At 38.0% G+C, this 17,663-nt stretch overlaps 1 protein-coding gene across 3 annotated transcripts in view; it reads right to left on the bottom strand.

Moving 5' to 3' along the window:
• Positions 1 to 17,663, bottom strand: part of LYST (lysosomal trafficking regulator) — a 170,705-nt gene that overhangs the window by 24,874 nt on the left and 128,168 nt on the right. For all 3 annotated transcript variants that reach the window (XM_033099812.1, XM_033099811.1, XM_033099813.1), the window contains 7 exons: positions 17,259 to 17,320; positions 15,845 to 15,900; positions 13,643 to 13,795; positions 10,607 to 10,851; positions 6,050 to 6,116; positions 4,586 to 4,742; positions 1,655 to 1,795 (listed from right to left, as the gene is read on the bottom strand). In XM_033099812.1, the coding sequence (XP_032955703.1) occupies positions 1,655 to 1,795; positions 4,586 to 4,742; positions 6,050 to 6,116; positions 10,607 to 10,851; positions 13,643 to 13,795; positions 15,845 to 15,900; positions 17,259 to 17,320 (881 nt within the window). The remainder of the gene's footprint in view (positions 1 to 1,654; positions 1,796 to 4,585; positions 4,743 to 6,049; positions 6,117 to 10,606; positions 10,852 to 13,642; positions 13,796 to 15,844; positions 15,901 to 17,258; positions 17,321 to 17,663) is intronic.

Here is a 17,663-nt window from a genome sequence, read left to right as displayed (position 1 = left end):
CTTGATCTTGTGAGAACAGTTAGAAGGATCGTCACTAATTTTGGAAGCATTCTGAAATAATATAGGGGAGGGGCTGTTCACCCCACAGTCATCTTGCAGTCAGAGCCGGGGTGATTTAGGATGGACTGGTTGAGCTAGACACTTCACCCAGAGCAGATGGGTGGACGCACAGTGAGAGGCCGATAGGAATGCAGGCAGTAGGGATATGATGCCCATTAGAGCAAATGATAGTTTCCAAAAATGGCTATAACAACACTTGCTGTCTTGCACGCTTCTCCAGCATCTTGCTACTTTCCCGTCAAGTGGAAAATTCTATGATCCTTCCTTCTGACCGTGGGCAGGCACTGTGACTGCCTCCTAAGCAGAATGCAGTGGAAGTGACACAGTGTGGGCTCCAGGGCGAGGATGGACAAGGTGACGCAGCTTCTGCTCGTCTCTCTCGGGACACTAGCCTTTGGGACCTGAGCTGCCAAGTAGGACATCCGAGGCCACCATGCTGGGGAAGCCTACACTATTCCCTGTGGAGAGACCACTGGAAAAGCACTGACACTAAGAGAAGAGAGATGCCCACCAGCTGCTGTTTCCCGGGCTAGTCCAGCTCCAGCCAATCTCTCACTGCGTGAGAGAGCTTGGGCCAAACCAGAAAACCCACCTGCCAGAGCTTTCCCGATTTTCTGAGCTGCAAAGACTGCGACAGATAATAAATGTAGTATTGTTGTTCTGAGCCAATAAGTGTTGGGGCTATTTGTTATACAGCCATAGAAACTGGAACTTACATGTCAGAAAAGATGGACAGAGAAAACAAGCAGTACATTTAAGTAGAAGCCCTAATCTGAAAACCTCTCAGAATCCCAAACTGCAGGTGCTGCTTTTACCAAGGCATTTCTCACGTGGGCAACACCAGGGAACACTCCCCAGGGAATCAGAGGATGGATTTATTATGTTAACCATTCTTCAAACAACTCCAGACAGGCCAGTTGGTACAGAATGAAATTCTACACTAATTTGCCAAATGTTAACTTCTCTGAAGATATAATTCTCAATTTCATATATTTCTAGAGGTCAAAGAAAAATATGAAATTGAGTAACGTAGGAAAACAACCCAACAATACCTCTTAAAGGGCTAACTGATCTTAAACGGTTAACTGATCACTAGGGTGGACCATGACTCTTGGTCACTGGCAGCACATAAAATTTGATTTTATTGTCTAGTATCCCTTTTCGTTATTAGATATTTCTGGTTAGAGTATTTTATTTCTAACTCGAGTATTCTTCATTAAATCATTGAGATTTTAGTGAATTTACATTGTGCTTTCAATAAATTCATGACTCTCACTTTTTTAAAAAAGTGAGCATATTTATAACCTTGTAATCAGGAAAAAAAATAAAGCAATTTCTGTAACAAAATAAAAATGCAGGTTTATAAATACTTTTAATAGTTAAAGTTATAGTTTTCCAAATTATTTGGTCCTATAAAATACTTAAAATCCTCAAGCTCACTTGGAAATAAAATTATATACTTAATAAATCAAGGTATTTCTCTTCCTTACAGACTCAAATTTTAGGACTTACAAAAGCTATTTTTATTTTTGAAAAATTAAAAAATAAGTACAAATCCTCAGAAATATAAATTAGAAATGATTTACTATTATACCTTCTCGATTAACTAAGAACTCTGGGAGATAGAAAAACTCCGGGATAAGTTCTTTCACATCAGTCATGGATTCAAAAGATGAGAGACGCCAAGTTGTATTTGTAGAATGAAAAGTTCTGTCTGGAATGTCAAAACTTTGATCTGTAAAGAAATACAAATAATGCAATTAACATATCAAGACCCGATTCCATTTGAAGGCTGTCATAATTTATTTTTGCTACTTCAAAGATTAAAATGATGTTCTTTTTGTTTGTCCATAGTTTAAAAGAGGTTATTCATTTCTTCTTGGAAATAAATATTTCTATACATAATTTAAGACCACATTATATGATTTTAAATCTGCATTGTTTTCATAATACATATAACTAGATGAATTTATATCATTTGTTTAATTTGATGACTGTCTACCCAAGTAGAATGAAAGTTCCATGAAAGCAGGGACCTGGGGTAGTACCTACATAGCTTAGGTACTCAATAATGGTTTATTTATTGAATAAATGAGTACAAAGGAAGTCAAATTAGAATTCAAGTTGGTAAAACAGTTTTTTACCTTCAGGAAGCAAAATTATTCCTTCACGTCTTATCGTTAAGGCGACTTTTTCTTCTTTCTTTTTCTTTGGAGGGGGGCATTGATTTTAGATGTTCTAACTCTAAGCTAAAAAATTAAGTATAATTTCCTATGAATGAAAATGAAACTAAGCATAATCACTCCTTTGCTAGGTTTTTCTGGTGTAGACTATCAATAGTCAAGAATTGAGTTTTGACCTGTCTCTTTTCTGTTAACAGCTATCAGACTTTCTAGCCATATGGGGGGCCTAGAACATGAAACGTGACCCGAAAGCCAGCCCTGGAAACGCCTCTGAACTTGCTGAAATTTGAACATGTCTTTTCATTTGGGAACTGTCACAGACTAATCTCAGCATCAAGCAAGGCACAATTTTTAAAAGATGTGCTAATTTCCCCCCCAAGCTTGAGCTGCTCTATTGAGTAACATTTTCTATGACTTTCTCATCTAGTCTCTCGAGTCAGTTAGCACTGGCTGGCTACAGAATAAAATCTGGGAAGAAATGAGGTTTATAAATATTTCCTTTTGCTCAGAAAGTAGGGACGGTCACTTAAATAATATTTACTAACTCACTCAGGAACAAGAGTTATCAACCTCCGTGGATTACAGAATAACTAAAGGCAAGTGTGGAAGGCTATGATGGAGTCACAGGATCTGGCCTGGAGCCTGCAGAGCTGTGGGACAAGACAGGCGCACCGAGGGCTCTGTTCAGATCTTCAAACTCTCTATAGTTTCTTAATAAAAAAAAAATACCACAAATCCCTATAATCTAGAACATGCATGTACTAAACTACTGGCTCATAACCAGTGGCAATTTGGCCCCCCAGGGGACATTTGGCAATGTCTGGAGACATTTTTGGTTGTTAAAACTTGGGGGGTAGCATCTTAGGTGGGGGCCGGGGAGGCTGCTAAACTTCCTACAGTGCACACAACAAAGAATTATGTCGATCAAATGCCTACAGTGCCAAGGGAGAAACTTCTGGGCTAAACCAGAAGTCTAGAAATAAATTCAAAACCAACATAAATCATTTTAAACCAATCAAATGAAACTGTATAGGGATAAAGATACTTCCTGTTCTTTAAAAAAAAAAAATCATTCCTCAATACACAATGAAGAAAACCTAGCATAATATCAACATGTACAAAAATAATTAAGAAAGTTTTGTTGATTGGGGGTTTCATATTACATTAAAAGAAATGGAGAGCAGTAACCGTTTTCTGTTATACATCGCAGTGGTCCCAGACCACATCTGAAACATTCTTTCACTCTGACTGACACTTTTTCATAAGGACATTCATAAATCAGAACATGTCCAAAAAGATGATCAGAATAACGACAGGTTTGGAAAGCAGAGCCAACAAGGTGGCTTAGACAATGGTTTTGAAGATCCCTTCCTAAGTATAGAACCGTCCTGTTTCTTTTTGGCAGCCCTGGCAGCAACTGTGGTAAGACCTTGCATTCAGGAGGCTCTCAACCTGATGTCAAATTAACTAAGGATAATTAGCCTGGGGACAAACAACACTGAGAGGAAGGAAGGGGTGAGGGTAATAATCTTCAAATATTTGAACAGCTGTCATTTGCTTTGGAACATTTGCTTTGTGTACTTATAGAGGAACAAATATAAGAAAGCCCTTTGATAGACTAAAGAGAGTGAGGACAAAATCCATTCCTCCAAGAGGGTACATATGAGTAAAATGTATAAAGAAGTTCAAGGGCTGAGGAAATGAATGGACAATGATTCCACAAAGGACTGTGGGTGCCACAAGGAACGACTACAGAGCTAGTACCACACTTATTAGAAACCAGTAGGTGAGTGTGTCCCTGATTGCACACAGATCAGTAAATTCACCTTTACCAAATCAATTTCAGGCCTGAAGGCTGCCGCTTAAAACACTGAGGTCGAGGATTATTAACTACAAAGTTACTATGGTGAGGGTGGCAGTGCAATGCTCCTAGTGTTTATTTAGGAGGCATTTATAATAAATTACAAGAACATATTCCCCTGCAGGGTCCAAAGGTAACTCATGTGATCTGGAATAATTACTAAGTTGAACATCTTTAAAAGTGAATTGCATACACGTTTAAAGGGTAAAAGAAGTAAATTTTATGGTATGTGAATTACATCTTAATTTCTAAAAAGCAAATTGCATTTTTATAAACTTAGACCTGTTTAAAGCTGAAATGTGAGACATTAGCACGATGATTTGGCTTACTGTAGGGTTTTTGAAGAGAATACGGTCAAAGGAATAAACAGAATTCTTTTTCTTGTGGTTTGATTAGTGTCAAGACGTTCCCAGGAAGTCAGCCAGGTTTTCTTTTCTGAGGACCAATATGGCTTCTCAGGGAGTTATAAAACAACCCTTACCTTGATAGGCTAAAAACATCTTCGTGAAGGGCGGCATCCTGACCAGGAAGTGGAGCACGGTGCCGCTGTTGGAGTAGTGGGAGCCGTAGTGGTAGGGCTGCACAGGGGGCAAGGGGTCGTCCTCCCTCGCTCCCTTGCGGTACTCCTCCTCCAGGTACTGAAGGAAAGGGGATGACAGAATGCATGACGGTGAGCTCCAAGCAAAGGGAAGCTGGAAACGCCACCCTTGTCTTCTTTTCTATCCTCACTACCACCTGTGACACCATTTGCCATGGCTGCCCTCCCCTCGTGTTCGGACCTCAGCCACCTTGAGTGTCCAGGGGTCTCCTCCTTGGTGCCCTGCTGAGGCCATCGCCCAGCCTGCACCTCTACCTGCTCTGCACCCTCCCTCCCAGCTCTGCCCCGGCAAAGGGTTCCTCATGTCTGAGCTGACCAAGCACCCAGTAAAGGAGAGCTGCTCCCATCAGTAGTCTGTGTCATAATGGACGGGTTCAGGATGTAATGCTGTGTTCTTTACAGCAGTGCTGCTCTAGCAGGGAAAACGCAACAGAAGTATAATAACTGCATGAACTTATTGGAATTCTAGGTACAACATTTTATAGCTGTTTTGTCCGGTAGTTACACAAAGATGACAAAAAAAAAAAGGTGATTTTTCACTACTCTTATCTTCCCATCATAAAGTAGGAGGCCCAACCACATATTTATCTGTCACTATTTTCGTCTCTCCCGCTTCTGCCTGGCTCTGAAAACAAGGTCAGGTGACAGTGAATTTCTGGAGTCACTTCTTGATCTCCACAGCACTGCCCCATTTTCAACTATGGAGAATCAAGCAGTATAATATGCTTGGAGGGAACTTTCTGGACTCTGACATGAAATGATGTGCTGAATGTGAGCAAACTGCTCCAGCTGCTCCTATCTTGATACTGTTGTGTAGAATATAACATGTGACTAATGAATTTACTTGCATTTCAAACAGAATTTTATTAATTTCACAGATAGGTAATTCATTTCTATTTTTAACTTTAAAATCTGGTAAATTTCTGTTAATAAAGCAATGAATAATTAGCTGACTATGAATAATAAGGGATTACAGCATATTATAAATATAGTGTTATTGTTATAGAAATAACACTAGGGGATACAAATAGCATGTCCCTGAAAATCTTTGTGATTTTATAAGGAATATAGTTATTTATATATTTCAATATGACAATGGATATTAACTTCCAATTTATGCCCCAAGAAGTGTACTTCTTTTCTGGAAAAAGTGTTTTCAGAGAATTGAGACAAAGAATAATATCCAAAATCGTATGATTTCTAGTTATTTGTTAATCAAAGCACAAGGAAGTGAAAAATATAAATCAAAGCTATACATTTAAAATTTATAAACATAAGTAAAACACAAGTCTATAAAACAAAACTCCAGTTTTCATTTATCAAAATATAAGGAAAAATTAAACCTACCTTGTATGTATCTACATAACGGTCTTCTTTTTCTTTATACTGCACAGCTATAGGCTTGGAGAGATTTCTACAAAGGAAAAAATGATGGAAAAAATAGGAAGTATTTTGATGCTGTCAGGGTTAAGCTGCCTAGAGGTTTGCATCCTGTAAAATAAGTGATCAACAAAACACTCAGCCCTTAGATTAGTGCTTACACGTGTTGCTTTGCAACTCACAGGCACCATTCAAAATTATAGTTTCATAAACTATTAGGGTAGAATTTTCTGAATAGATCCATACCACTATTAGGAATTCCTGACTTATGAGTAACTTCTACAAGAAGAGCTGCCATCCCTCCTCTTCCTGCTTCGCCTACTTCCTCCAGAATCGTGACTGGTGTTGCCTGTGGCAGCTGAGTCCGACCAAGCCCTGGGAGCTCCTGTGCCCGTTTCCCAGTCAGGCAGTGAAGAGTGATGGGCAGTTTGGATAGGAAATATGATCGTGAGGAGATATTATGCAATTATTCGGTTAGTTAGTGAAAACTGAAGAAACTATACAGGCTTAAAACGACCAAGCTGAAATCTGGAGCATGAGCACTGAAATCAATACTTTGCGCAGACTGTGCGTGACACCCCGTGTACAGCATAGAGAACATATGCATGCACGTGGATGTGTCTGTGCTGGGTTCTCACTGCGTCAGCAAGGCCACAGAACGGAATTAGGAGCCCTCACTTGCACAAGCTGCGGAAGAGCTGTGGAAGAGCAAGAGAAGAACAGCCCTGAGGAGCAGGACAGGGCCACCTGCAGTTTCAACATCTGGCGAAACTAGATCAGCATCAAGATTTGCCCAAGTTTCAGTAAGTCAGACCAGGTCTGTTAGCCAGATGTTGATATATTTACATTTTTGGATAATTATTTCCTAGGGATACTGTAATCACTGATAGTAAACACACTAATTTTGTTTTTGAGACTTTTCTAATCCTAAAAACTTTGCTAAGAAGTAAAAACAGTTGTATAGAATAGCTATGAACTCACATCTCAAAAAAAGAGAAATCATGTTAAGATCCTGGCGTGCAATTTTTTCTAAATAGCGAAAATAGTTTTTTTTGAATACAAGTAGTATTTGTTGTGGTTGAAAAATCAGAAATGACTGATGAACAAATAGAATAAGCCAAAAATCAGACACAGTACAACACTGTGTACTGTGGTATTACCCACAGGTACAACATTTTGGTATATACCGTCCCAGATGTTTTCCTGCTTATGTTTGTGTGTGTGTATATATATATATATATATATATATATATATATATATATATTCACTTTTTAAATAAAAAGAACGTCTTTGCCTGCCTATAGTATACATTTCTACAATATAATTTTTAATGGCTGCAACATATCACAATTTACTCAAACCTTGTGTTGGACATGTAGGTTGTTTCTAAATGTAGGTACTTTAGAAAAGAATGTGAGGACTTTCCTTATGGCTAAGTCTTTGCTTGCAGTGCCCGGCACCATTATTGGCAATGAACCAGACAAACCAATTTCCTGCTTCGTGAAATGTACTTCCAGTGGGAACCTTTCTGGTAGAGCACACATCCTTCACTGTAAGTATTTCTTAAGAAGAAGTCCTAGAAGTTAAATTGCTAAAACAGAGCATGCACATTGAAGAGTTCTTTAGCTATGTATGAGCGTATTACGAAATCACCTTCCAGAAAGATTGCATCTATTTTTTATCAGTGGTGTATAAATTCAAATGTCCATCAGCAGTGTATAAATAATGTGCATTTGCTATTTTTTAATTAACCAATACATTAAACTGAATCTGCTTCTTTGAAAACTGTCTGAATGAGGCCTACTTTTCCGCAGTGATAATTAAAATACCCAAAAATACACCAAGTAGTATATTTGCACTTATTTTTTCTTTAAATAAGAGAATATTTTTTAAAAAATTGGGGTATAATTGACATACAACATTGTATTAGTTTTAGGTGTAAAACATAATGATCTGACATTTATATATATTGTGAAATGATCACCACAATTTGTACAGTTAACATACATCACTATACATACTTACAGGATTCTTTTTTTTTAAATGATAAGAACTTTTAAGATTTACTCTTTTAGCAACTTTCAAACATGCATTTCAATATTATTAACTATAGTTCCATGCTGTACATTACATTCCAGGACTTATTTATTTTATAACCGGAAGTTTGTACCTTTTGACCCCTTCACTCATTTCACCCCCCCCATTCCCCACCTCTGGCAACCACCAATCCATTCTCTGTATCTATGAGCTAAGTTTTTTTTAGATTCCACATGTAAGTGAGATCATATGGTGGTATTTGTCTTTGTCTGATTTATTTCACTTAGCATAATGCCTTCAAGGTGCATCCATTTGTCGTAAATGGCAAGATTTCATTCTTTTTAATGGCTGAGTAATATTCCGTCACATCTGTGTATCACATGTTCTTTACCCATTTATCTCTCGATGGACACTTAGGTTGTTTCCATGTCTTGAAAACTGTCTGAACTAGGTCTAGATCATTATTGTAAATAATGCTGCAATGACCATAGCGGTGCATATATCTTTTCGAGTTAGTGTTTCCATTTTCTTTGGATAAACATGCAGAAGTGGAATTGGTGGATTATAATTTTAATTTTTTGAGGAACCTCCATACTGTTTTCCATAGTGACTGTACCAATTTACATTTCCACCAACAATGCATGATGGTTCCCTTTTCTCCACTTCCTCGCCAACATTTGTTATTTCTTGTATCTTTTTGCTAACAACCAGAAGATTTTTTTTTCTTTCCTAAGTAAACAGAATATTCCCTCATCTACTAGGGCTATTTGGTTACTCTAAAATGAAATTCATTCAGGAAAGGAAGGATAAAAGCTTGATTCTTTTCCTTTAATTGACAAATTTCAAAAGTAACAAATTGGTGCCCATTTACATCCAATGATGACCAGTAAGTTTAGTTTTGCTTTGATTTTTGGGGCCTTTAAAAAAAGTATTATGATTAACTTAAGTTTTCTTTTTATTTAAATGTGTTTCAGTCAGTTGTAGTCATTATTCTTTTTGATGCTCAGATTGTCCCATCTTTGGCAGTGAGAGCCACTTTAAGCTGGTTCCTGAATCCTTTTTTTTTTTTTTAATTGTGGTAAAAAACACACAACACAAAATTCACCATCATAACCAACCTCAAGTATACAGTTCAGTCGTGGTTAACTACATTCATTGTTGCACAGCAGATCTCTAGAACTTTTTCATCTTGCAAAACTAAAACTCTACACCCACTGAACTACAACCTCCTACCTCCCTTTTCCCCTCCCTCCCCATCTCCCAGCATCCACCACTCTACTCTGAGAGTTTGACTACCCTGGACAACTCATGTAAGTGAATCACACAGTATTTGTCTCTTTGTGGCTGGCTTATTCCACTTAGCACAATGTCCCCAAGGTTCATCCATGTTGTAGCATGTGACAGGACTTCCCTCCTTCTTAAGGCGAATAATATTCCACTGCATGTATGTACCACATTTCCCCCATCCATTCACTGTAGACAGACACCTAGGGTACCTCCACCTCTTGGCTACTGTGAATAATGCTGCAATGAACATGGGTGTGCCAAGTATGGCTTTTTGATAAGGCTATATTAGTTTCCTTGCTCTCTGACACAACAAAATATCCCACCCAGGCTTATCCTGTATGTTTTCTTCTAGTAGATGTAGAAGAAATGAGAGAATAGGAAATCACCAGGTTATAAGTGAATACTTGACTCAAGCAATAATCATCCACGAAAGAAACAAGTTCAGTGGGAGCCTGAACCCACAGATCACACTGAGCATCACCAGAGTGGGATGTCTTATGCCTTCTGCCATGGGCAATGCAAAGTTCACACCATCCCCTACACTAAAGATTAGTTGAACATGAACCTAAGCAAGTTTTTATTAATAGAAATAATTTCCAAACTCTAGGAAATACGGAGGCTAGAAGAAAAAGCTAAATACTAACACAGAATGAGGGACATCCAATCAGATAAATGTCCTATTTTTTTCAACAACTCAATGTTAGGAAGGAAGAAAGAGGAAACTATAATCACAAAGATGAAGGCTGTCCAGATATATGTCTTTAGAGAGAAGTAACCAAAGGTGACAATGGGCCTGATTCAAGCATATCAACCATAAAAAAAATCTTTGATATCATCAGGGCACATTTCAAAATGGACTGGGTATTAGATTATACCATGAAATTGCTGTTAATTTTCTTAGATATGATAATGGCACTATGGTCATGTAAGAAAATATCCTATTTTTTCTTGAGAGATGTGTATTGAAGACCATAGTAGTAACATAACAAGATGTCTGTCATTTATCTTAAATAACAAGGAAAAAAAGACGATGCAAATTTGGCAAACATCTTCATCATTGTTGGGTTGGGGTCATGGACATATGGGGGTTCATCATATTTTCATTCTCTTTTGTGCATGTTTGAAAATTCTCATGGTAAAAACTTTAATGAAATAAACAGCATATTGTTGAAGCTGAAAGGTGATGACGTTTTTGTTACCTGTAGACAGACGGATCGCTGAGGTCAAGGGTCTCACTAACATAGTCAGCCAGGACGAACGGGAACACGGGGTACTGCATGAGGTCATTGAAGGATCGGCCGGCATGTTTGTTTAAGTGAGTCAAATATTCAAAATTAGTAATTTGCCCAGTATACCATAAATTTGTCAGAGCAGTGATGTTGCCATATTCCAGAAGGTTGGGGAGGTTATTTGTTAGTATACTGTGGTACACATCATCCCGAACCTACAAGGGCAGGAGAAAGGAAACAATCAGGTTTCATTTTTAGGCGGACTGTTACTTTCTTCCAAAGAACCCATGATAGTACAGGCATGTTACTAATCTCAAGTCCTCCAAGAAAATACTTTCTGCCCAATAACATGGACTGGCAGAGAACTGAGACTCAAATGCAGGTCTTCCTCCAAAGACTGGCCTCTTAGCCACTGTCTAGTGCTGCTGGAGAATTTGTTAATAAGAAACTGAAAAAAGTTTGTATAGAAAAGTCACATATGATCGGATCCTAAACAAAATTGTTTTTGATGAAGGAAAAAGAAGAATCTTCATCTAAATAAATGCAACATGATGTAGGAAAAAAGCACATGGTTTTCTGAATTAGATAGACCTGGTCTGTTTTCCTGCTTAAACCCTTTGTGCTGCAGTTACAAGATCTGTAATATGGGGGTAATAATATTTATTTCATGAGGATGAAATAAAATATCCTATGTAAAAGAAGATATTTGATTTTCATTACTGATTGAAAACTAATACGTAAACTCTTTTTTAGAGATTCACAAACGTACTGTCACAGAAAAAGGGTATTCTGACTTCTTCTAAAGCAATTCAATGATGATTGGTAATAAATGGAAAACTCAACACTAAACTGTATGCTTAAAAAATGGTTAGTACTGTAAAGCTTAGGTTCGGTATTTTTTACCCCAATAAAAAAAGAATAGGTTCAAAGCAACACCCCCGCAACCTCACCCCAAACAAAAACAAAACTGAAACCTAAACCTGTAGTCTAAGTCTGCAGGTTGCCAATGGCTGAAGCTAAGGGAATTTATGATGGTCTGTATACCTGCAAGAAAAAGGAAGCAATCATTTGTTCAACAAATATTTACTGAGCACCTACATGCCGGTGTGTTCACGGTGCTGAAGCTTTAGCACTAAACAAAAGAAAGTCCTTATTTCTAGTGGAGAGACCACGTTGGACCTATTAAGTCCTACAGAGAGAAACAGAGCCAAGTATGGGGGCAGGAGTGAGAGAGGGGTTCCTATTTTATTTAGAGTAGTCAGGGAAGGTCTCTCCGAGAAGACGGCATTTGATCAGGGAGTGTGAAAGAAGTAAGGGAACGAGTCCTGTGGATTTCTAAGAGGAGAAGCAGTCCAGGCAGCATCCGGGGGAGCAGTAAGTGCAAAGGCCCCAAGGTGTCACTGTGCCCGCTGTGTTCAAGGAAAAGAAGTCCCCATGGATGGAGCAGAGAGAGAGAGGGACAGAATGGCAGACGGAAGAGCAGAGAGTTAACGAGGTGCCAGATCCTTCAACACTTTGTCGGGCTATAAAAGGACTCTGGCTTTCCCCAAGTGACCCCAGAAGTGACGGGAAGGCTTTGAGTAGAGGAGTGGCATGATCCGACCAACAGTGGCTGCTGTGTTGACAACAGTCTGAAGAAGAGGGAGTATGGAAACACGGAGGCCAGTCAGGTGGTGTAAAGGTTTAGGCAAGAGATGATGGGGGCGGCCAGATGGCTCAGCTGGTTAGAGCGTGAGTTCTTAACAATAAGGTCGCTGGTTCAATTCCCACATGGGATGGTGGGCTGCGCCCCCTGCAACTAAAGATTGAAAACGGCGACTGGACTTGGAGCTGATGGGCCCTGGAGAAACACACTGTTCCCCAACATTCCCCAATAAAAAAAAAAGAGAGATGATGGGGGCTCAGACCAGGGTGGTCCAGTGGAAGCGGTTGGATTCTGGACGTATTTTGATGGGAGAGCCAGTGGGACTTACTGATAGAGTAGGTGTGTAGGGGATGGGGACCAGGAAGAATCTGGAATATTCCCAAGGTATTTGACAATCAGAAAGATTGGAGTTGCCATTTACTGAGATGAAGAACACTGCAAAGAGGTTTGGGGGAAGATTAGAAGTTCAGTTTTGTACATGTTACACCTGAGACGCCAATTAGACTTCCAAGTGGAGATGCCAGCTAAGCAGGGAGTTAACTGAGTGTTCAAGGCAGAGGTTTGGATACAGGTATAAATCTGTAAGTTGTCAGAATACAGCTAGTGTTCAAAGGCAAAAGACTGGATGAGAAGAGAAGAGGTCTGAAGAATGAGATGAGACACCAGGAGGACGCATCTGCCAGCAAGACTGGGATGGAGTGGCTAGTGAGGTACAAGGAGAAATCAGAGAGTAAGAACCCAGGAGCCACTGAGGAAGGTTTCTTTATTTTCTTTAAGAAAGAGAACTGTGCCAAATGCTGCTGAGAGGTCCAGTAAGAGGACTAGGAAATGGGACCATAGGGTTCAGCAACACGGACGTCACTGGTGACCCTGACCAGAGAAGTTCTAAGTGGAGTTGTGAGAAGATCTGCCTGAGCGTTTCCATAGAGAACCGCAGGAGGAACTGGAGACGGCAGGCATACACAGCTTTTCTCAAGAGGTTTTCTATAACGGAAGGAGACAAATAGTAGCTGAAGGAATAGGGGGCGGGGCGGTCAAGAGAGGATTTGTCAAAAGTGGAATCTATGAAAAGTTTAAACTACTCCTTTCAAGTAGGTTCTGCATTCATTCATTCACTTTTTACAGATACAGTCACTTTGGGGAATCATAATTTAATGTAGTTTTGGAGGACAGAAATAATCTAATATAACCCAGGGTTTTCTTTAATTAGGACTTAGAAATAAGACAATTTTTATTTGATTTCAGAACCTTTCAGTGAATGAGTTTAAATAAGTTAAACCTTCATTTAAGTAGTATGAATAGAGTTACACTGGTTCCATGATGACTTCAAGAAATGTATCTATTAATAAAGCCAAATTTACCTTGGTGTTATCAAATGCTAAGAGGAGTGTTCTGCCATTTGTTAAAAAGATTTCCACGGCGTTATCTCTCAACTGCCACCACCGCTTGTGAACTTCTTTGATTTCTTCATATGTCCAGGAAAAGGATGCTGGTTCCAATTCTCCCTGAAGGCTCTAGCACAAAGGAAACAGATGAAAGTATTTGCCTTACATGAAATATAAATAATCGCTGTCATTTTAAGATTTTTTAAAAAATATCAAAATGCTATAGAAAGTCTACCATTTGTGCCAAAATGGCAGGTCAACTTCCTGAAAATTCTCCTAGTACTAAACACTTCAAAATGCTGAATAATATTTAAGGAATTTTTTAAATTAATACTTTATTTTTATTTTTTAATAGACTTTACTTTTCAGATCTGTTTTAGGTTTAAGAAAATTAAGCAGATAGCACAGAATTCCCATGTGTCCCCCTCTGCCCTCAGTTTCCCTGTTGTTAGCATCTTGCATTAGTGTTGTGCATTTGTTATAATTGATGAGCTAATATTGATACATTGCTGCTAACTAAAGTCCATAGTTTACATTAGGGTTCAGTCTTGGTGTTGTATAGTTCTATGGGCTTTTGACAAATGTTTAATGAAATCTACCATTACAGTTCACGCACAATACTTTCACCACCCTAAAATTCCCCTATTCTCCCCCTATCCCCTTTAACCCCTGGCAACCACTCATCTTTTTACTGTCTCCATAGGTTTCCCTTTTCCAGAACGTTATATAATTGGAATCATACAGTATGCAGCTTCTTCAGACTGATTTCTTCTACTAGGCAAATATTCTTATAAATGTATAGCTGACCTTACAAGAAAACTAGGGAAATTAAATATCCAGGAGTCAAAAGAGAAAAGAGAAATTTGAAGACTAGCAGCGAGGAGGCAGTGACACTCTGGCCTGCTCTATGTATGTTTGACGATTGTTGTGGGTCCTGATTACTAATTTTTAAAAGTAGCGTCAGGAAGTACATTACAAATAAAATAACATGTTTTAATAAAAATGTCATACTCGTATTCTCATCCTTAAAACCAAATCCTCCTTGTTTAAGCTTCAAGATTCAACATGCATTCAAGTTCACAGACATTCATTTAGCACCTACAGGCAAGGTGCTCTGCCTGAAATAAATCAGATAAAAAGAGGGCGCAGATATTTGTACACACATCTAAAACGCAAGACAGCAAATGTCACATAAGAAGAACAAGTGCTACTAAAGTACAGAGGAAGGAAGGATCCTTTAATCTATTAAAAAGCAAGGGTATTTTTAGGAGAGTTTTAAAGGAAGAAAATGTCATCTTTGAACCCAGAAAAATGTTGGCTCATATATCAACTATTAAATTCCCTGACTGCTAAAAAGATACATTTTGGAAAAATAACATAACTATACTTTTACTGACTGCTATAAATGCTGATGTAATTGGTATTAAATCGTGAAAGAATGCCTACTTAATTTTGGGAGCTATATTATTTTTATGAATTTTTTTTACATTATTTGTTTTACAGCTAAATTTTATATTTTCATTCAGTTTATTTGAATCAAATATGTATTCACCATTAAACCATACCTGATCTTATTAAGTATAGCCTTAGGAATTTCTGGCTTTAGAACTTTTCAGAAACAAAAAGCTTTATTTCTCCTACTACAAGGATTTCAATACAATATTTTAATAGCATACAGATGAATCCAAATGGATAAAAAGCTTTACTACACACAAAAAAAATGTGACATAAGAGACTTTTTGTTATTTCCTGATTAATATCAGTATTTCCAGAAAAATAAAAAGGGTGATTACTAAGCTATGTGAATATCAGGATAACTTAAGTTATTCAATTATGTAATATTTTCCTTTCTTTTTGAAGGCTTGATAGTAAACTGGGAGTGGCAGGGAGCAATTACTGGTTGCTACTTGCTACAGAGGACAGTGATGAGAAAGAATGGCCAAAATTGAAATAACAGGAGCACCTGAGAATTTGACTCATGGGCTGACTGCTGTGAGCCAGCAGAGATGGCAGGGTCTTCTTTTCAAAATTGTATTTCAAAAAACGTTCAGACAAAGCTACACAAAAAGACAATAAATGAGCTCTAATAGTTCTACCTGCTCTGTAGTGAGATGCCAAATTTGTACATTGGGGGAATCTGTGTGGATTTAATTAGTGCAAACGTCAGCTTCTACTTACCGAACTTTCAACTGCATCAGAAGCATTATCTTCCACAAAATACATTCCACATTTACCTGCAGAATATAACCATATATGAGCTTAAAATGTATGGACACTATTACCTTACACAGTTAAAAGCATGCCCTTTGGAGCCAGTGGCCTGACTTGAATCCCAGCACCGGAAACAGTTCTGACAGTACCTACTTTTAAACAGCATCCATGAGGTCTCAGGCAAGTTGCTAAAGCTCTTTGTGTCTTAGTTTCCTCATAAAAAGAAAGGGATAGGGAGAAGACTCTATTTCACAAGTTTACTGTGGGAATTAATTTAGAATATATGCAAAATGCTCATTAATAGTGCCTGGCACTCAGTGCTAAACAAATGTTGGTTATTTATTATTACTAGTATATTCTTATATTATCTTCTTATACACTAGTATATTATCTTACTTGATTTTGTCACATATTAACTGAAGTCACGCTGTAAACCAAATTTTCTAGCAATAAATAGAAGAATCTTTAATGATTTTACTAACTTAAACACTCAATAGGGAGGAAAGTCTTTAAAAAATCATCCCCCAGTTTTTCCTGCTTCACAACTGTCATTAACACACGTGGCTATGTCATTGTCATTGTATCCAGATGCTAAGAACTGCCCGGGGCTCTGCACCACATGCTGGTCACCCCTGAGCTCTGGCATAGCAGCTCAGAGATGGGTGCTGTCTCCATCCTGTGGTCATGGGGCTCAGTCCTGGCAAGCTTGGAGCTCAACATGTCGGCCCTGTTAGCCTACAGCAGTGACGCTCAAATCTGAGGGTTTGTCAAAATGCAGATTGCTGGGCCCCACCCCAGAGTTTCAGATTCAGTCCCTCTGGACTGGGGCCGAGAATGTGCATTTCTCAGAAATCCCATGTGAAAACAATTCTCACCAAATGTAGCTATACAGGTATCCAGAGATCGACAATTTTGCCTTTCTCTGAGAAGTACAACAGGAATATAAATTATGAATCTCAAGGTGGAGATATTTCTTATACATAGGTGTATCTGTTAAAATAGTAGGCATATAAATATACAGTAATTCTTCACTTTAAAAATCAAAACTGCTACATAATGAATGGAATGATTAAATACAAAAATGCACTCATGAAGAAAGTCAACTTTATAAAAATTAAAATGCAATTCATGTGCTTTTCAGAAAATAAAACTGTCATTTCTTCACATGAGTCATATGCATTATGTATAATGTTAAGGCAAAATAAGCAAAGTTTATTTGTCTAAAATAAACTTTATTAAGTTTATTAACTAAAGTTTATTTCTCAACTTATTTTAGAGAAAGTTTATCTCATTTAACGGCAATGTGTCAAAACAGTGCTTCAAACTAAGAATAGAATAAGGCATGGTGGATATATGTAAAACTCTTCCAAATGTGACTTACCTAATAGCAATTCACCAGCTGTCTCTCTAGATGGTGCAACACTGATACATCTTCGATTCACTCTGTCAAAACATATTTAAAATTACTATGGTTAAATGTTTTGACCAATTTTAGAAAGTATAAGCTTTATCTTATCTAGTAAAAGATTTCAGCAAAGCAGACTGGAGTTTCAAGCACAAGATGTCAAAACCCACATGAAAATATGATCTCATTTTTTAACATTCTAGAAAAGGAGAAAATGACTGAAACTTGTAGAAAAGGCTAATAATACCTATGCCCCGAATACAGAATACAGAGATTCAGTTATTTAAAAGGGACTTCAATATTTTATATTTTCCAGTAATTAAGTAAACCTTGGTTCAAACACATAGAAGAAACCTAGTATTCTAGGAAAAACAGGAGATT

Source organism: Rhinolophus ferrumequinum, chromosome 27, assembly GCF_004115265.2.
Source record: "Rhinolophus ferrumequinum isolate MPI-CBG mRhiFer1 chromosome 27, mRhiFer1_v1.p, whole genome shotgun sequence".
Lineage (NCBI taxonomy): Eukaryota > Metazoa > Chordata > Mammalia > Chiroptera > Rhinolophidae > Rhinolophus > Rhinolophus ferrumequinum.
Note: the sequence above shows the minus strand (reverse complement) of the source record. Positions and strands in the feature narration are given on the sequence as shown.